The 20,952-nt window shown below is 37.5% G+C and overlaps 2 protein-coding genes across 3 annotated transcripts; one reads left to right on the top strand and one right to left on the bottom strand.

Annotated features, from left to right (window-relative positions):
• Positions 1-3: 3 nt before the first annotated feature.
• LOC113048914 (BTB/POZ domain-containing adapter for CUL3-mediated RhoA degradation protein 3-like) lies at positions 4-5,507 on the bottom strand. The gene is made up of 7 exons (XM_026210882.1): positions 5,395-5,507; positions 3,733-3,946; positions 3,482-3,651; positions 2,434-2,520; positions 2,290-2,342; positions 2,005-2,200; positions 4-1,444 (listed from the first exon to the last, which is right to left on the bottom strand). Exons 1-7 carry the CDS (start codon positions 5,395-5,397, stop codon positions 1,226-1,228), a joined length of 942 nt encoding a protein of 313 aa, XP_026066667.1. The 5' UTR covers positions 5,398-5,507; the 3' UTR covers positions 4-1,225.
• On the top strand, positions 5,459-19,903 carry LOC113048912 (ubiquitin-protein ligase E3B-like). Of its 2 annotated transcripts, none has more exons than XM_026210881.1 (27): positions 5,459-5,540; positions 6,824-6,920; positions 7,096-7,270; positions 7,715-7,832; positions 7,935-7,994; positions 8,082-8,186; positions 8,297-8,393; positions 8,491-8,576; positions 8,749-8,831; positions 8,930-9,035; positions 9,150-9,270; positions 10,785-10,962; positions 11,100-11,269; positions 11,909-12,076; positions 12,660-12,831; positions 12,907-13,025; positions 13,212-13,326; positions 13,507-13,606; positions 13,746-13,865; positions 14,110-14,286; positions 14,370-14,618; positions 15,616-15,681; positions 15,787-15,845; positions 16,609-16,791; positions 18,956-19,067; positions 19,146-19,238; positions 19,336-19,903. In XM_026210881.1, exons 3-27 carry the CDS (start codon positions 7,110-7,112, stop codon positions 19,525-19,527), a joined length of 3,210 nt encoding a protein of 1,069 aa, XP_026066666.1. In that variant the 5' UTR covers positions 5,459-5,540; positions 6,824-6,920; positions 7,096-7,109; the 3' UTR covers positions 19,528-19,903. The 2 variants fall into 2 exon arrangements, with proteins under 2 accessions (XP_026066666.1, XP_026066665.1); XM_026210880.1 differs by lacking the exon at positions 5,459-5,540 and adding an exon at positions 6,163-6,260.
• Positions 19,904-20,952: the final 1,049 nt, after the last annotated feature.

Raw genomic sequence — 20,952 nt, 5'->3', positions numbered from 1 at the left:
TTCATGTGCACATTTCTGTACAAACTGATCTACAGTATTACAGATTTCAAAGTTCGTTTAAATACACCTTTAATAAAACTCCTAACCACAAACTGCAGCAGAGGAGAGCCTGTACTCTCCTTCGTCCTGGAGCTTCTTTGACGTGGTCTGGTCTCTGATTACACACACATACTCGGTGTCCATTTCTCAATTACAGATATACATCCGAACGCTTCTGACTTCATCTCAGTTTCTTTGCTCGAATGAGATCACTTACAAAACCCAGAAGCGTAATTAACTTGATGGAATTTAATACAGTGCAGCAGAAAGTTATGTAACAGCATAATCTATTTTATGGATTGTAGCTAAAAAGGGATAGAAAATTTGACAACTGTTGTTTAAAAGTGCCTCCTCCTCTTGTGCATGAGTGAAAACACCATAACACTACACTGCCCTCTATTGGCCAAACTCATACAGACCTGTCAAAAAGTCCAGCACATGCAATCCTCAAATGACAGCGTGCATGAATGTTTTTGCGGAAGCATAATAAAATAAAAACTGACAAATTAAGAATCTGTCAATTCATTATCCTGAATCTCGGTAAGACACACTATCAGCACTGTGAAATCCTGGCTCTAACAAAAAGCAAAGAAAATAAGAAAAGAGGGATAAACAAAGCCACAAAAATCCAACGTCTATCACACAATGCACACACACACACACAAATAAAAAAGAACAGGATTAATCTATAAGGCACCAGGAACCCTACAGTCTTCACTCAAACAGAAAAAAATATGATAAATAATGTAAAATACAAAAATACTTCAGCAGACAACTTAATTTGGAAAATTTCAATATGCTTGCCAACATACAAGTAAATGACAGTTCAGCTGATCGACTTCATATATTCATTGGAATTTGCTTTAAGAATAGCAAATATGGCCAAATGTTCAGGGAATGTCATGAATGCTGTAAAACTAACCATCTGTTGTGCATTTCTATTCACATTTACACCATCATTGTATTTTTTAAGTGAGGTCTTTAAAAATGCACATGAGGTCAGCGCTGCCCTATATGCTACATTCATGTAACAATATCAATACAAGCGATTCTGAGAGTATCCCTATGTCTCTCGAAGGAAACAGACTCGGGATAAACTTAACTGACGTGTCTGTGTGCAAACAGAGGGGTGTAACCGAAACGCTGGTAGTTGTTAAGGCACTGAAAAGAGGACAGACTGCAGGGGTCACTGGTGATGATGCGTGCGGTCATCAGGGCGCTTGATGTGGATCCTCCGCACTCTTTCAATGCGCTCCCTCTCTTCGTCCTCGTCGATGTGATGGGAACGGCCTGCAGCGCCCCCTGTGGCCTCCAGCAGTGCATTGTCAGGTCCGCGGCCGTCTTGAGACTCGTAGAGCAAGATGTTGAGGGTCTCTTCGTAGATGCGAGCCTCTGGGAACTCAACCTGTGATGAGCAAATAAAAAGTGAGTCATATAAACCGATCTGAAGCATTTAGGACAAATTGTGCTTTTAGACAGTTCTCGGTTTTTGGGGTTTGTGAGACTTTGAAACAAAGTAAGGAAAATCTAAGAACTAAATTAAACCGAGCAATCCAGCAATATGCTCTAACAATGATGAGTTACGTTTCAACAGATATTTATATATTTAATACTTTAATTTCCACACAAACTTGTTCTTCCTCGGTTAGCATTTTCCAGTTCATATTCTGTCAAAAGTTTCGTAAATCGAGATCATTTACTTAAAAATCATAGTCACTTAATTTCTCAGAAAACTAGAGTTTATGTTTAGATATTTGTATTGAGATTGGAACAAAATATAATAAGGTATATATTGTTTTGTTTTTTTGCTGTGCATGCAACATTTAATGCTGTGACTTTTTAGGCTTCGTGAATTAAACATTTTTAACCTAGAAATGAAGAGATTTCATTTTTTGAAAACAGAGAAAATGCTAGACTGTATAAAAAGTTTGATTTAAATCATGTGACGGACAGATAACCCTTAACCTTTGTCTGCTTCTTCTCAGTGGCGTAGACTATTGACGTGCAGCACACCTCTGCAATCTTCCTGCCCTGGCCGTAAAACGACCAGCAACAAATCTCATCACCGATCACATCCTTGATGAAAAGCACTCGGCCGTTGAACCTCAGAGACAGCTTGTCAAACAGCTCAATGTTCTTCAACATGTTGTCATCAGAGTTGCTTCAAAGAGAAAGAGCAATCTGATCAGGTAAAAGCTCAACCGTAAACTTCTCAACAATCAAAATCTTACAAGAAATTAAACACTTTACCTTGTATATGAATATTTATTGTTGCTCCTGTTGTACAGCAGTTTGACTGTAGGCTGCATATACACAGAAAGACAAGTCAAGGGTGTCTTCTCGGTGAAAACAAATAGTATTCCTTTAAGATTGACATGATTAAAGCATTTGCACCTTATTTGCAGTGGCAATGAGCCTCTGTTCCTCTTTAGATGATGTCACCAGTGGAACTTTACAGAATGGTTCATACGCGTCTTTGTTCTGAAAACATTTGTAAAATTTGAATATTATTTTTATATTTAATTTTAGAATATTTTTATATTTAAACATCTAATATGCTTTTTTAAATGACAGAATTTTTTTACTTAAATGTGTTGTTGCCGGTAGGGATGTAACGATTCACTCAACTCACGATTCAATTCAATTCACGATTTAGATTTCACGATTCGATTCACTTTTTTTTTTCTTTAACAATATGATATTTAAGACAAATTATGAATTAAATGTGTCCTTTTATTATTGCTTGGATTAAATGCAGTACAATACTTTGTGAAATACACTTGCATATTATTGCTCTTTTGTTGTTTTTGATTGCTTCTGTAGTCCTCATTTGTAAATAACTTCAGATAAAGGGTCTACTAAATGACAAAATTGAAATAGAATGTAAATGTAAAACTCAATTTTAAAAACAAGCCTCAAATCAAATAATTAACACCAATAAAATAAGTATCTTTATATGAACAAAACAAGGCTTCGTGTGCTCTTTACATTAAAAATGAAAGGCAACCACTGCATTTTAATCATGATCCAAACAAAGATGCTTCATACATGCAAGATGAGCAGTTTTTAATTTAAATTAGATTGTATAATTTCAAAATTTTGAAGCAACTTTGACTTTAGTTTTGTAAAACTATACATTAAAAAATCAGCATGAAATGCATATTCAGGTGGAGTTTAAAGCGTTTCCTTGATTTCTGCTGTACACAAAGCTGCATTATGAACCTTAATATGTATTATAAAGAGGCATCATGAAAAGAAAAAATACCATCTAAACTTTTCTAAAAGAGAGTAAGTTCCCCTCAGACATGCATTCATACAAACTCCTACCCCAAATGAATCACGATCCGTTAAGAATCTCAACCGATTTGAATTGTCGCATATTTTAATCGAATTTAAACCAGCTCGCAGCTAATCGTTACATCCCTAGTTGTCGGTACTGTACCTGTAATGCCGCCTGACACTCATCCACCAGGCCTTGCACCAGGTAATACTTTGCCTCTGCCAGTAACTCCTCTGTCTCCCTCCGGCTCTCAGGTAACGGGACGACTCCGTCTCTCAGGTAGTTCAGAATGGCCCCAAAGTGCTTCCCGCACCTGTCAATCAGAATCCAGCCTGGAGAAAGATCAGAGGTGAAGAGTGTGACTTGGACACATTACATGAACTCTTCTGCAGTAGCTATGACAGTACATCTACCTTCACTATCAGTAAGGACTTCCATACGGCCACTGAACATGGCCTTCAGCATGGTGTCCTGCTTGGTCAGGGTCTGCATGGTGGTGTAGTACAGCGCTCCCCCGACATTCAGCTTCACATATTTGGAACTGGGACTGGACCCCTTGAAGGAGGTTGTCCGTGTTGTAGCTGCCGGCACAGCTGAGCTCACCACACTGTCTCCTGACATCTCTTCCTGAAAATCAGGTATGAACAGCATGAAAATGCAGAACTCATAAAATCTATAATTACACACACACACACACACACACACACAAATACATACATATATAGGCAAGGCAAGGCAAGTTTATTCATATAGCACATTTCATACACAATGGTAATTCAAAGTGCTTTACATAAAAGAAAGTAAAATAATCATGAAAATAAAACAAGCAATTTAAAAACTTTGAAAATTATTTAAAATGAATTTAAAGCAGTTAAAAATAGAAAATTTTACATAAAATACAATGAATATGTAAAATACAGTGCAATCAGTTCGGACACTGCACAGTGCTCATTCAATAAATGCACAGCTAAACAGATAAATTTTATGTATGTATACATGTGTGTATATATATATATATATATATAAAAACACACTTTTCTCAGTATGCCACTTTATACAGTTTTTATAAACACTCCATGCTACAAAGACTCAATATGATAATATAGATTTACTTGTGCATTGCACTACAAATCATCTTGCACTATGCACTGCTTTCCCCAAAATATCTCTTTTGCACAATTTCATGTACAGCCTTTATGTAAAGTTATTGTACAGTATGTTTAGGCATATAGTATAGGCCTATAGTATATAGTCAGATGGTTAACTGTTAACTAGATTTCTAATTGTTTTCTTAACTTCTGTTGTTGCGTTTATGCTACGTTAAATAGTATGTAGCACCATGGTCATTTTGTTCCACTATTATGTCCACAAATGTGTCAGGATGAAAATAAATCTCAATTTGACTTGACATTGTTTTCATGGGATAACTAGTGAACGCATCTACATTGCAAACACACACAACCCTAGTATTTGGAGTTTTATGTAATGTGTATGTGAGGATACATTTCTTAAAATGACAAACAAAAAAACATTGTTTTGAATATTAAAGATTGAAAAAATAATGCGAGTTTTAGAAGGGCGGTGATACCACAGAAGCCCCTTAAATTATATTAAATATATAACACATTAACAAACTGATAGACTGTAAATAATATAACTCATCTCTTTCAATGAGAAGCTCGTTCACGGACTTATTTAATGACGTCATGTCAAAACTTGCTCTGCGAGATTTTTTCTTAAACCCAGTAGATTCGGCTCATTTCATTCCTGTACATATTTGTTTTGCGTACATACATGATTCGTAACTGAATATATATATATATATATATATATATATATATATATATATATATATATATATATAAAATTTTATTTAAAGTTAGTTAATTAAGAAAGGGACAACTAGATAAGCTAATGCGCTAAACTAGCACACCATGTCTCAGTTTCTGAGGAAATAAACACGAACTTACTAGTAGAAAAATGTTAATTAGACGCCCCAATAAACTGATCATTCAAATATACGACGACAGAAGCATACAAATTAGATGAAACATCACACAAATGTCATTATTTACCATAGAAATTCCCCGAGTCTTTCGGGCCTCTTGGAACGGGAATTAGATCACTTCCGGTCGCGAACCAGACTCGTGCACGACGCTTCAGATCACGCGCTTATTGGCTGTTTGGAGCAAATACATGAACGCGCTTTAGTAGATGAGAAGTAACTCCATCTGTCCAATGTCCTTTCATTTAATTTTCTCACTTCCTGTGGTTGTATTAACTATAAACTAATTTGTGAGTGCTGGGGCTCTAACGTTATATATAACAATTGTGCAACAACGAACTTTGTGACTGATACGATTTACAATATTAGTGCATCACTGATATAGTCTTGGCATCAGTTCACAGACACTTTTTAGATGCCATAATAAAATGTTTTTGAATACAAATCTTTAGGATATACTGTATCTCCAAATATCTTTAAAACAACATCACAGCACAACATCACAATACAATAATTTGAGAAATTTTGCAAATCATTAGCGAATATACTTTGACCTTATTTTTTATTTTTATTATTTATTGTAAAAGTTGTTTATTGCATGGTATTGCATTTTTTAAAGTTGTTTATTTATGTACATCGACAGGAGCAGTCTGACAAATAGTTCCGCTTGGCTCAATTTCCCAGCTCCCTGCTGTCCCAAACCTCAATTTAAAGCGATTAAAAATAGTCCAGTGTAATATCGTTTAAACAATGAAACGATATCAATGTAACTTTACTACGACATATAAAAAGTAAGAGTAATATTTCTTGTGTGAATGCTGATTTTTTCCGAACGAAAATATTCCCCCGGAAGGATTATGAGGTTACGCTGTTCGCGGATTAGCGCTGCGGCGTATGGGTCGCTCTTTTGTTTACATCAGTTTTCCATTTATTCAGGTAAATGAAACCTTCGAGAAACCCCTAAAGACTTTCTTATCTTTTCATATGAAACACATTTATAAGGTGACAAGCATTGCCAGCTTGCTGAAAGCTGGAAATGTTAGTATTTGCTAGCAGGATAGCTAACGTTAGTGTGAATGTTATATATTGTCTCTCTAGGTACAATTAATTCACTGTTCGCTGCTTTTATTTCGATGTACGTTTTCTACCTATTTGAAACCAGATGTTAAGTGTAAATTTGTCTCTGTAGTGTGCTCATCCTGTCTTTTAATTAAAGTGTCACCTCATTTCTGATTTAATGATATAAAGGCTCTTCTTTGTTTTGGTCTGATAATGGTGTCAGAAAACCCCTGATTTCACTTCGAATGCGTCTAAAGCTGTCTTTTATTTTTTTTAAAGCAAAGTAAAACGTTCATTTTATTTATAAAATATTATTTCTGGAGCAGTTTTAATCAATTGTTTTAATACAGCAATCTTATGTGCCTAAAATCAGTGTAACATTTGTGCTGCTTTAAAGAAGAGCTTTTTTACATAAAATAAATCCTCAATCTGTTCTGTAGAGTCCTCTGGACCTCCAGAACAAAGCGTGTGAATATGTGATAGTATTCATGTGACCTGTGGAAGCAGACGTATTACCAGTCACTACATTAGTGCAAGGTTTGTGTGTTAATGTAACATAGATTTTAAATTGTAAATTATTAAATTATTATTTATCATGGATTGAAAATAATTTTGAAGTAATTTGTTCGTACTTGCAATGCATAGCCTCTTCGTTGTGTTTGCTCTCAGGTGTGATGTAGATTTTTTTGTTTTTATAATGTTCAACCCACAGTTTGGTGTGAAAACATGTTCACCGCTACCCAAACCTCCAAAACCCAGTTCCTGGATAAAGCCAGAATAGCTCGGGAGGAAAGGAAAGGTTATAAAGAGAAAGAGAAAGCTGCATCACAAATCCAGGCTCTGGTCAGAAGATTTCTCTGCCGTTGCAGACTGCAAAGAGAAATAAGGTTAGGACTGAAATTAACCATTCTTTGCAATAGACCATTCAGTCAAAGCTCTTTGCTGACTTTGTTGGTCAGAAATACAAAAAAGTAAAAATTAGGACTAAAACAACACAGGAAAATTAAGTGCTAATTGTGTTAAAATACTTTGAATTTTGAATAATGTAAACCCTATTTAGAATAAATAGCAGTTTGTTTGAGCCAATGTCATTTTATCACTATTACTGTACTATTTTAATTTGATTAATATTTAGCATTTAGTTTTTTACATTTGCATTTTCACTGTAGATGAAATACTAAATGCTTTTTTTTATATATAGTTTTAATTTATTTTTATTGCAGTTTTGGTTTTAAGTGTGTGGCATTTACAGTAGTTGCTGTTTGGAAATGTATTCAGCATAGGGATGTACTCTGACACAGATTTATCATTTTACATATTTTCCGTTTTAGGAAAGAGGTGGATGACTTCATTGCGGTCAGCGATGCAGGTTCAACAAAAAGAAATGCATTGTCCATCTTCAAAATCACTAGAAAATTATTATTTATATTGAGCAAGGATGATAAATTGGTGAGCATCATGTAATGTTAAGAGTTTTATATCGGAAGAGTCACTTTTTTATATATATATTGTGTATTATTATTGATGCCATTTTTTTCCCTTCTTACACAGAGGTTTGAGAAGCTGTGTAGAATCATACTAAGTAGCATGGATGTGGAGAACGAACCTAAAGTAAGTTTTTAACCAAGCAATGATGGAAATGTACTTTATCATTTCATACGTCATAATAGTTGTTGTGACAGACTATTACTTTTCTAGGTATGGTATGTGTCCCTGGCCCTTTCAAAAGATCTCACCATCCCCTGGCTGAAACAGATCAAAGATGTCCTCTGGGTCTCTTGTGAATTTCTGAAAAAGCTGAGGGTATTTCCTTATGATAATCTTAAATATCTTTTTAAATGTTCAGTTATCTGTACATAAAGGAAGTGCTTTTTGAAGAATGCTTATTTCCTGCTTTCTGTCTCTCTCCGCAGCCTGACATACTGCAAGATAATAAATTAGTGACTCTGTACCTGACAATGCTGATAACCTTCACTGACACATCGACGTGGAAAATCATCCGAGGGAAGGGTTCGTGTCACTGTGATCAGAGCTTGTGAGATGATTTACAGGCTAAAACACAGACTCCTACTAAAGCTTCCTCTCTATTGTATTTAATTTTTTTAAGGAGAGGCCCTCAAGCCTGCTTTAAACAGAATTTGTGAGAACATCATGGGACATCTCAATCAGAAGGGCTTCTACTCTGTTCTTCAGGTACTACTCATCCAATCAGAATCTTGTCACAGGCTGATAGCATATCATTTGAATAAATTATAGCATGTTGTTAACACTAGATTCTTTCCTAAACATTTATTTGATGTGAAAAGCATCATTTATCTTAATAAAATAAATACAGTTTTTGGTACAACATCTTTGCTGTTTGCAGATTCTACTTACAAATGGCTTGGCAAGATCCAGACCTGCCCTTTCCAAAGGAACCCTCACGGCCATTTTTACGCTGTCACTCAGGTCGGTTGCCATGAGAACTGGCTTTGCTCTCTGAGACTGATTACATCAGTAGCTCTATTCCTGTGAAGTGACCGATAATGTGATCTGGTGTGTTTCAGGCCTGTTATCGCTGCACATTTCTCAGACAACCTGCTGAGGTCTTTCCTTCTCCACATCATGTCTGTTCCAGCATTCATCTCGCACCTCAACACACTCACTCCAGATGTAAGAAATAGACACATGCAGATACATAATAACACCTCATTTGCACACACATCTTGCAAAGTCAAAACATTGCGAGAACATGATTTCACCTGTCTCAATTTGTGCTCTTTTCAGTGTATGGTCACCATCCAAACCCATGACCTTTTCCGCAAGTTTGTCTTGTTTTTAAGTCGAGAGGAGCAGTGCTTGGATATCTGTGTTTGTCTGGAAGGAAGCCACACTCTGTGCTTACTGGGTAAGCATGTTTAAACACACATACACATCTTGAAGTGTGTATTTGATTCGCAGAACAGTGATGGACTGGTGAACGGAATCAGTTCAAAGGATGTAATTGCTCTGCTGGGCCATTTTCATTTTTAGTTTATAATCTCTTGATCATTTATCTCAGCCTTCGAGAACCTAAGCCAGATCTCTCACCCTTTACCAACAAATGATCTGTTGCAAAAATTAGACATCACTAGAGATCAGCAATTTCTTTGTTGTAGAGCCTACATAAGCCAATAAAAGGTTTAATGTAATAATAAAAAATGTTGTACCGGCCAAAGTGCGTGTTCAGTCCTGGTTGCGAGAGTCAAGACAGCAAATCATATAAGTGACTTGAGTTGAATTTTCGAAACTGAGATTTATGCATCACATGAAAGCCAAATAATTGATCTTTCCATTGATGTATGGTTTGTTAGGAGGACAATATTTGGCTGAGATACGACTATTTGAGAATCTGGAATCTAAGGGTGCAAAAAATTTAATTACTGAGAAAATCTCCTTTAAATTTGTCCAAATAAAGTCCTTAGCAATGCATATTACTAATCAAAACTGAAGTTTTGATATATTTATGGTAGGAAATTTACAAAATATCTTCATGGAACATGATCTTTACTTAATATCCTAATAATTTTTGGCATAAAAGAAAAATCAATAATTTTGACCCATATAATGTATTTTTGGCTATTGCTACAAATATATCCATGCAACTTAAGACTGGTTTTGTGGTGCAGGGTCACATATGGTAACGCAGCGCTCCTAAGCCCGGATTTGTAGCTTGTTTGTGGTAATAACAGCAGACAGTAAAGAGTAGGACATTCTTGATATTGGTCAGAGTGGAACACGGACAAGCACAGTAGACTATGTCTTCGGTGGCATGCCTAAAACGATCAAAGTGGAGTGTAAGAGTGCCTGCAATGGTGTGTATTCATGTAAATACAGTAGACATGAGCACTGTGCATTATTTTTCAGTCACTCAGTCTCTTACACACACACATACACACGTGTGCACACAGAGAGAGAAAGAACTCTGAAGAGAATTCATCCCTCTCACAGGGTAGTGTTGGCGCAGTGGATAAGACACATGCCCTTGGTGTGAGAGACCCGGGTTCGACCTGGGTTCGAATCCACTGTGAGACACCAATGTGTCCCTGAGCAAGACACTTAACCCCTAGTTGCTCCAGAGGTGTGCAACCTCTGACATATATAGCAATTGTAAGTCGCTTTGGATAAAAGCGTCAGCTAAATGAATAAATGTAAATGTAAAATGTAATGTAAAAGCCCTGCACAGATTTTCACGGTTTGTTGCATATTTGTGTATTTTAGTTTCCTTGGTCCTAATAAAGTTACTATTATTAAAACGTTATTGAAAAAAAAATATTTATGTGTATATATATATATATATATATATATATATAGGGAATATTTGGTCAAAAAAGGTTCCCAACCCCTGATTTATCTCATCGTCTCTCTATGTTTTGTTTCCAGGTAACCTCATTCAGCTGGGATATTTTAATGTGAAAGTTTTAGAGCAGGAAGCAGGTCACTTTGTCAAGGATCTGACAGATATGTTGTCATACTCTCAGAGATATGTGTCTCAGAAGAAATCCAATCTGACACACTGGCACCCTGTGTTGGGCTGGTTCTCCCAGACTGTTGACTATGGGTATGTCAATGTTATATTGACAAAATACGGCGATTGATTATACTTTCTGGATTTCTCTGTTGTGTCGTCCTATTAAGCGTTCTTTCTCTTTCACTCTCTTGTTTTCTTCTTTCTTTCTTTCTTTGCGGTCTCCTCAGGCTTAATGAGTCTATGCCGTTGGTAACGAAGCAGTTACAGTGTCTGTGGGGAGTTCCAGTGATCTGCACTCTCTTCTGTGATGTTCTCAGCAAGAAGCTAGAAACTCAAGATCCCACTCCACTTCCCCCTCCTCCGCCAAGCTCATCACAGAATAATCTGCCTGTCAAGAGTGAGAAACACCTCCGTTTAAACTAGTTCCTAAACATTTCTATAATTTTTTTTCTATAAATATATAAATGTAAAACCCTGTAATCACAAACCATAAAATAAAAAATAAAAAAGTAAACACAGTGACGCATTGATGACACACAAGATTAAACAAGAAGTTATGTAACAATATATAATAATGAGGAAAACATTGTTTTCATGACATTATATTTTGTTATTATGAAAAAAAGTCATTTTAACAAGAAAATTATTATTTTTAACAATATAACATATTATTATAATATTATTTTAAAAATTTTGTTTTGATAATATTGTGTGTGGCAGCAATGTGTCACTGTAAGTTATTGTGATTACGGAAATTAATTTAATTTATTATTATTTAAATATACTGTTTATCCAGGTATCTGTAAACAATAGCAGCAGTATCAAAAATATCTCGAGGGGCCTTCAAATATTGTCTTAAAAATTGGGGGCAAATATTGTGTTTAAAAAAGGTTGGTCTACTCTAAAGAATGCCATACTGGTGTTTCGGAGTCTGTTTTAGTGCTATTACCAAAGGTCACAAAGTAAACAAATCATCAGGTCTCTCTTCGCCCTGTTTTCACTTGGGAAACCCTTGTTAAACTGTCTGCACATATAGATCTGTTCAAGCGAGCGTTCCAGAAGTCTGCATCCGTGCGGAACATCCTGAAGCCGGTCGGAGGGAAGCGTGTGGATTCGGCTGAGGTCCAGAAGGTGTGCAGTATTTGTGTGCTGTATCAGACGGCCCTCACCACACTCACACAGATCCGCCTGCAGATTCTCACAGGTATGTGCTTTTCGCATGATGAAACCAGTCTATGCAGGGTACACACCTATGAATGCACACTCACACGTCATTAATGTTTTATCCTCATCCTGGAAAAAAGTTTTACCGTATTTTTTGGAGTATAAGTCGCACCAGAGTATAAGTCGCATCAGTCCAAAAATACGTCATGATGAGGAAAAAAATATCTATAAGTCGCACTGGACTATAAGTCGCATTTATTTAGAACCAAGCACCAAGAGAAAACATTACCGTCTGCAGCCATGAGAGGGCGTTCTATGTCTTCAGTGTAGACTACAGGAGCACTGAGCAGCATAGAGCGCCCTCTGGCGGCTGTAGACGGTAATGTTTTCTCTTGGTTCATTTCTCTTGGTTCAGTTCTCTCGGTTCATGTCAAATTAATTTTGATAAATAAGTCGCACCTGAATATAAGTCACAGGACCAGCCAAACTATGAAAAAAGTGCGATCTATAGTCCAGAAAATACGGTATACTTGAATCAGAGTAGTGTCTAGTGAACAACAACAACAACAAAAATCTCAGTCCTTGACATATCATATTCTTTTCAAATGAAACTCTGGTTCCAGGACTGACGTATCTGGATGAGCTGCTGCCTAAGCTGTGGGCATTCATCTGTGAGCTTGGCCCTCAGGGGGGTCTCCGACTCTTCCTGGAGTGTCTCAATAATGACACGGAAGAGTCCAAACAGCTTCTGGCCATGCTGATGCTCTTCTGTGACTGCTCCAGACATCTCATCACGTGAGTGCTGTATAGTCCACTGGTGACAATTTTGCATTTATTTGAATTATATATTTATTTGTGCATTCATTTCAGGATTCTGGATGACATCGAGGTGTATGAGGAACAGATTTCTTTTAAAATGGAAGAGCTTGTGACCATCTCCTCGTTCCTAAACACATTCGTTTACAAGATGGTCTGGGATGGTATTTTAGGTGAGCAGGTGTTCTTTAGCCCTTGTTTGTGTTTCTGCAACAAGGGTCGTTTTTACATATGTGTATGCATTCTTTACTCCAGCCTTGTTCTCAGCTTCATTTAGATAAACAGCAGTTGTTTTGAACCATCTTTGTATGGAGGCAGTGATAAAGGGCTTTCTTTGTGTGCTCATTCACTTGTTTCAGAGAATGCCAAAGGAGAGAAGCTGGATTTATTCCACAGTGTTCACGGCTGGCTGATGGTTCTGTATGAGCGTGACTGTCGCAGGAGATTCACACCTGAAGATCACTGGCTCCGCAAGTGTGTCAGCCTCGCATGCTGTGTATATTTGAGTCCGATTATTTTCACGTTTTACTTTATAGTTGGAGCTGGGTCCATTTAAAAACAAAGTTACTGATAATTATTCTCATATATGGGAAAGATAAATGGTCAAATAGGTCTCATTTGTTTTTATATGTTTTCTTTGTATGTGTAACACAGGGATTTGAAGCCCAGCCTGTTGTTTCAAGAGCTGGAGAAGGGCAAAAAAAGAGCACAGCTGCTACTTCAGTACATTCCTCATGTCATCCCACATAAAAATGTGAGAATAAGATTATTAATGCTCATGGTTCATAACAGGTCACGAGTGCAAATGTCTTCCTTTCATAAAGAATCCAAGTTAGATCAAAACCAAAATCATATTATCTTAAAAAAAATGTACGGGTTTGCTTTTGTCACAGAGGGTGCTGCTCTTCCGGAACATCGTGACAAAAGAGAAGGAGACTCTAGGATTGGTGGAAACAAGCTCCGCCTCTCCCCACGTGACTCATATAACCATTCGCCGCTCGCGCATGTTAGAGGTAATGATGGTTTCGTCATTCTCAAATACTGATACACAATGAACATGATGTGTATTACATCTATTAGCATTTATAGCTCAAAGAGCATGGTGCCAAGGTCATTGGTTTCGATTTCTAATGAATTAAGGAAAAAGTTAACATCAAATGCATTGTAAGTCGCTTTCGAAAAAAGCGTCTTCCAAATGCATAAATGTAAACTAAGAAAAATACTAAAGATCTCTCTCTTTTCCCCTTCTCTCCATAGGATGGTTATGATCAACTGCGGCGTCTGCCTGTCAACTCCATTAAGGGAGTGATCCGAGTGAAGTTTGTGAATGATTTAGGCGTAGACGAGGCTGGAATTGACCAGGACGGTGTGTTTAAAGAGTTCTTAGAAGAGATCATCAAGAAGGTTTTCAACCCAGCTCTCAATCTGTTTAAGGTATAGACTGCAAGGCTAAAGCGGTTGACCCAAACAAGCAAAAGACCTATCACACTTGGCAACTTAAAATCTATCTCTTTCAGACCACTAGTGGGAATGAGAGGTTATATCCCTCCCCAACCTCCAGCATCCACGAGAACCACCTTCAGCTGTTTGAATTTGTTGGAAAGATGCTCGGAAAGGCCATGTATGAAGGCATAGTAGTGGACGTGCCATTCGCCTCTTTCTTCCTCAGTCAGGTTTTGGGTCACCATCACAGCACCTTCTACAGCTCCATAGATGAGCTGCCCTCTCTTGACTCCGAGTTCTACAAAAACCTCACCTCCATTAAGGTCAGTGCCAGTGTGACTACTACGACATTCGTACAGAGTTTGGAAAGATTTGAACTCTTATGTTATACCCAAGTTCTCTTTGGTGGTTTCTAATCTAATCTCTGTTTCATACCCCAAACACATTTTGGTCTGTTGTGAAGGTCTCCAAATCCAATAGGGCAACATTAGATGTTAATGAAATCTGTTGCCCTAATCTATTATAGCTTTAGTTACCTAAATTAACTCTAGTGATGTCTAAACATTTAAATCCTAAAAAGTGTAATGTTCTGATGTGAACTGCTGCAGATATACACCAGGGTTACCAAATATGACAACATAGCATTAGGAGTTGCCGAAATCTGTCACCCCTCTCTATTCCACACAGAATGAGTTTGATGTTTTTTTTTTATTTCATTTTGGTGATGTCTAATCTCTTTCGTTTTAAAACACATTTTGGTCCAATGCAATAGCTGCACACAAACTGCAGGGTCGACAAATCTGACAAAGAAGCATTTGACATTACTCAAATCTGTTGCCTAAATCGGATAATCCACTTTATTTTACACACAATGCCTTTAATGTTACCAAGATTTACTCTGGTGATGTCTGACCTTCTCTGTTTCATACCACTAAAAGCATTTTGGTCTGGCATGAACAGTTGCAGCTGTACAGCTTAGTAACCATATCCGAGAATGCAGTATTAGAAGTTACTGCTCTCTATTTTTTTTTTTATACAAAATGGCTTAATATTTTAACATGGATTCACTGTAGTGATGTCAAATCCTCGTTTCGAACTGCAAAAAGCATTTTGTTCTGAGACCAACAGCTGCACTCAAATAGTAGGGTCACCAAATCTGACAATGTAGCAATAGAGGCAACTGATACCCTAAATGTATGTTTGTTATGTAACTAATTCATGAAATAAAAAATAAAAAACAGGCTGTTTTCGTGAGTTTGTTTCATATTTGTTTTGAGCATGTAGTAATATCCATGACCAAATATTGATTTGATTTTTCAGCGTTATGATGGGGATGTCAGTGATTTGGGTCTGACTTTGTCTTATGATGAAGAGGTGATGGGGCAGGTAAGCAACATTTGTTTCAGCTGAAAACAGCTGGTTCTTCTGACACTATTGGGTTTCCTCATTCTCTCATACGCTCACTCATTTCCTTTCGTTGTCTCTTCACAGTTAGTCTGTCATGAGCTAATACCTGGTGGAAAGACCATGCCTGTCACTAATGAAAACAAGTGAGTTCATTTTGTCTCTTTGGTCAAATTGTAAATAACATTTTCGTGGTAGTGCTGCCTCCTATTCACATTCATTACAAGAAGAAGAAATGACCTGATGAAAAAAACGAATTAGTATTGGAAGCAGAGCGGTTCAAAAAGCAATTAGGGATTTGCAACCACAGACAAATACTTAATTTATCTATTTAAACCTATTGTTCTCTCACAATTGGATTCTCTTATATAGAATAGGACACAATAGAAGATTGTTTATCAGTTCATGTTTTGTTATTAACCTTTAACTCTTTCCCCACAATTGAAGAGTTTTTACAACTTTGTGTTTTCACTGTTATACGCTCGGGGGTGCTATTACACATCTTCTGAACAAGTACAAAACCCCCCAATCAAAAACACACGAACAGGTCGGAGAAACATGCTATCTCTTATATAAACAGATGCATATTAAAAATAATGCGATCATCAGCAATAGACAACATATAAATGAAAACTGTGACAGTGTAAAATGTTGATCCAGGAAGTGGTACATGTCTGTGCAAGCTTTGGAGGTATTAATGGAAGCGATTTACTGGATATATACTGGATTTTGATAATGGTACTGAATATTATCCAGATGCGATATTCTCAGCTTTGTGCTCAAAATTATGCATTTTTATAAAACTTAGTATATTCAAGTGTTGATTAAAAAAAATTTATTGCATATTCAAAAGTTAAGACCAAAACAATTGCAACGCACTGTTTTATTCTTTTGCTCACCATCCTCCAGGATCAGCTATATCCACCTGATGGCCCACTTTCGTATGCACACCCAGATCAAGGAGCAGACGGCCGCATTCATCAGGGGCTTTCGCAGCATTATCAACCCAGAGTGGCTTCACATGTTCTCCACCCCTGAGGTCCAGAGGCTCATCTCTGGAGACAACGCTGAGATAGACCTGGATGATCTCAAGTGAGTCTGCACATATTAACAATGGCATAGAAGGTTTTTGTTATATCAGTTTGTTGGTTTGCAATAAAAACTAAGAATGATGCAGTGCATCAAACCTACAAGGCTGGAAGCATTTGGAATAAATGCAAAGTGTAAAGCGCACGGCGCAGGTGCACTCAGGTCCACTTTTGCTATTTTAATGACGAAAAAACGGTCTGTGCGCCGGGGCGCATTATTGGAATGGGTTGTCCCTATCCTCTTAATGAGTAATGGGCAATAACGTTCATTAAACCAATCAGAGTGTCATCTCCCATTTCCTTTAAAAGAGAGATGCGCTCGCGCCAGGGCGGATTGCTATTTACATGGCGGAATTTGTTGGCGGAAAAGCTGAATGCTTCTCAAGCGTAGAAGCTGATCTGCTCATGCGCGAAGTTAAAGCGTGCAAGCAGATCATCTACGGGACAAGCAGGCATCCACTAAAGCTTCCCGAGGTGGCGTGGGATGAAGTAACAGTGATTGTGTCCTCGTAATACGTAACATTATAAAATACACTGACTTATTAAACACACTGATTAAACTGAGGAGTTCAACAAGTGATGTTTTGCTGAAATTACCTGTTAAGTGGCCAGTCAATCTTTCAGTCGTCTGCGTTAGATGCAGGCTTTCAAATAACTCTGCGCGATGAGTCAGTTAATATGTGTGTGTGTGTGTGTGTGTGTGTATTGGCACGATCGTTCCATTAATTCGCCAATTTCTTTCATCATTATAAGTAGTAATAGGCTGAATTGCAAATAGGTATTCTAATACACGCAATATGACTATTCATCATTCAATTTTTATATTTATGTAGCCTACACAATAATATTCTTTTACACTGTAATCCTTTTGTTTTTAATATTTGGCATGTTTGTGTGATGCGCATCCCTGTATGTAATAAGCAAAGTCAGCGCGCTCTGTGGACCCGCCCAGAGGTGCATTTTCTACTAACTCGCTCTTTAAATAACAAAAAAATATTGCGCCATTGACTTTAGACTTTAGACCAGGTTTGAGTTGGTCTATGGTGCAGTCTATTTTCAGCTCCTGATAGCAATAGTAATGCGTCTGAACACACCTCTTTTTTAGACCAGCATGCCCATGGGTGCACAAAATAGCACAAATGCATTTGCTAATTAAACAATGTGGCGCTGGATGGGAAAATGCGAACGGCGCCGGACCGAAACTAGCAAACACTCTTGCTCTGTGCCTTGCGTCGCATTGCGCTGGGTGTATTTTTTTTTTTTTAGCTGTTCTTTTTTTTTCTGTCATCTCGTACATGATTTGGAATGTTTCCAAAATTTACAGAAAAGTTTCCACCTTTTTTCAACCCTAGTGGCAACTACAGTTAGAGCCATTCACACAGATTGCACTTTTTCCATTCCAGTGCTGGTTAATGTAAATGTACCAGACAGATGTGTTTGACCTTTGCGCTCGTGTCTCGAAAAACGCATCATGTTGAATCATAAAATGATCCTCTATATATATATATATATATATATATATATATATATATATATATATATATATATATTAAGCCAGTATTTGTATCTGTATCAATCACAAAATTATTTGGATCTGTATTTGGATAAAAACCGGAAGTAGGCGGAGCTCATTGAGTGAATTCTGAGGTTTGTGTACAATATTGCGCTGATCCCCTGGCTCACCTGTGAATCTAGTAAACTAGAGACTGCTGCAGCCTCAGCTGAATATTCGAGCAGAATTATTCGTTATCTGTTATTCATTTTTGAAGCCATTATTCGTGCCTTTCCAAATAAGGTATTCGGCTTCGGGCACACCCCTAATATATATATTAGAATTCATTTGAACAACTTTAAAGGCGATTTTCTCAGTATTTTGATTTTTTTGCACCCTCAGATTCAAGATTTTCAAATAGTTGTATCTCAGCCAAATTTTGTCCAATCCTAACAAATGCATCAACGGAAAGCTTATTTATTCAGTCTCAATTTCGAAAAATTGACCCCTAAGACTGGTTTTGTGGTTCAGGGTCACATTTAACCACGTTTATAACCACCGTGCAGATATTTTTCATAGTCAGCACTGAAAATGTAGCATTAATAATCGCATGCTGTGAAGTACGGTCTTAAAAAGGTTACCTAAAATGATGCATGTGATTTTCTGTCTCTCCCAGGAAGCACACGGTGTACTACGGAGGTTTCCATAGCAGCCACAGAGTCATTCTTTGGCTGTGGGACATTCTCTCCAGCGACTTTTCCCCTGAGGAGAGAGCCATGTTCTTGAAGGTAACACATCTTGAAGGTTTGATTTTGGGTTATTTCAAGGTTTATTACCATCTATAATGTGGCTGTATTACTCCTCAGTTTGTCACCAGCTGCTCAAGACCTCCTTTGCTTGGATTTGCCTACCTCAAACCCCCTTTCTCCATCCGTTGTGTGGAAGTGTCAGATGATCAGGTTAGACATCACCCCTCATCTTCTTACTCCACACATTGATCTGCAAAGATTGTGTAGCTTCTTCATCATGCTTCTTTGTGTTTGATTGCATACGCAGGACACAGGCGACACTTTAGGTAGCGTTCTGCGTGGATTTTTTACCATTCGTAAGAAGGAGCCAGGCGGTCGCCTCCCTACATCCTCCACTTGTTTCAACCTGCTCAAACTGCCCAACTACAGCAAGAAGAGCATCCTCAGAGACAAACTCCGCTACGCAATCAGCATGAACACTGGCTTTGAGCTTTCATAACACAACAAGTTTATTCCATCCCATACAAACTCGTACATCTACGAATACAAAAACTGGCAGTGGCTGAGCTAAAGTGGCTTCACAAAGGTTGAAGTTGAAACCTAATGATTTCAATCTTGCTTCGTTGACATTTTGGCTTTCAGCCAAGGCCCCTAAACTTGAGTTGCTCAAGGAGAATTTTGTTCATCAGTCTTATCTACCAAATGGCAAGTGAATTAAGCAACATACAAACATGTCCATTCAGACTTAGAGACTTGAAGAAGCTCAACCATAGAAGTATATTAAAAACTCTTGAACATTACCTACAGAGTTGTTTTTTGAACCACTTAAAGATCCATATTTAGTGTCATGTTCTTCATTCCCAGCATTTGAAGCCAAGAGAGCTCCAAACGCCTTATACGATCAGTTTAAACCAGCTCAATTAAATGTTGTCAAGTCCCTGATACATCAACTTCATTTGAGTAACTAAATCGGGAGCTTAGTCTTTATTGGCTTCTAAGCAATGCGTCCATTCGTTGACAAACACTCCTAAACCTCATCTTAAAGTTACAGAAGATACAGCGGTGGATATACAGATCTGCAGAAACAGTTTAGCATTGTCTCTCAGGTCTCCGTGTCTCACTTCTCCAGGAAGGGAACAGGAAAGCAATACTAATGCACTGCAAGCCATACAACTCAAGACACAAATGAAGCTTTTGCCTGTTTGGTAGGCAAATGCTTTCAAGCCCATAGCTGAAGCTAAACTGGACTTGAGGATCATGCTTTAAGAGGAAACCCAGCACTGTTGATCGACTTCAGCGTGTCAGAGCCAGCGGTATGTCAGATAAGAGATGTCCCTGCAGAGATACACCTCTCCTTTCCTGCTTTCTCTTCACATACACTACAGAGAGCCCTTTCCAGAATCTGCCTCACATCATAGTCACATTTCTTTTTACTCATGATATTATACTCATTCATGCTTTTCAGCCCCTAGCCTGTCTTCATGTCAAACTCATCTATTCATTAAGATCAATTCCTCGTCTTGGACTGTTTTAATTGATGAAGGAAGGACAGGCTAATCACTAAAAGGAATTCTTTACTCAGTCATTACATTACAAACCGCTCTCCCTGTCATCTCCCACTAACTCTTTGCTCATCATTGAGGTGTATACTACTGGAATTAAGCCATACAGTAAAGATGACCAGCTATCAAACCAGCTCTCGTAGGGACTTTTGTTCTTAAAGGGGGAATGTTGCAGTAACTTCCTAGAAAGGTCAATGGGCTCAAGGGAATCTCCTGAAATGGTTTTCCAGTAGACAAAAAAAATGTCATGATGTCATTGGATGATTGAAATTATTCCATGTCACAGAGGTCATAGTGTGCTGTTAATATTGTTGTGTTGTTTGTTCTTTTTTTAATTTTTTATTTTTTTTTCAAATAAGGTT

Source organism: Carassius auratus, chromosome 30 (genome assembly GCF_003368295.1).
Source record: "Carassius auratus strain Wakin chromosome 30, ASM336829v1, whole genome shotgun sequence".
NCBI lineage: Eukaryota > Metazoa > Chordata > Actinopteri > Cypriniformes > Cyprinidae > Carassius > Carassius auratus.
The sequence above is the reverse complement of the archived record's forward strand: the minus strand, read 5'-3'. Positions and strand labels throughout refer to the sequence as shown.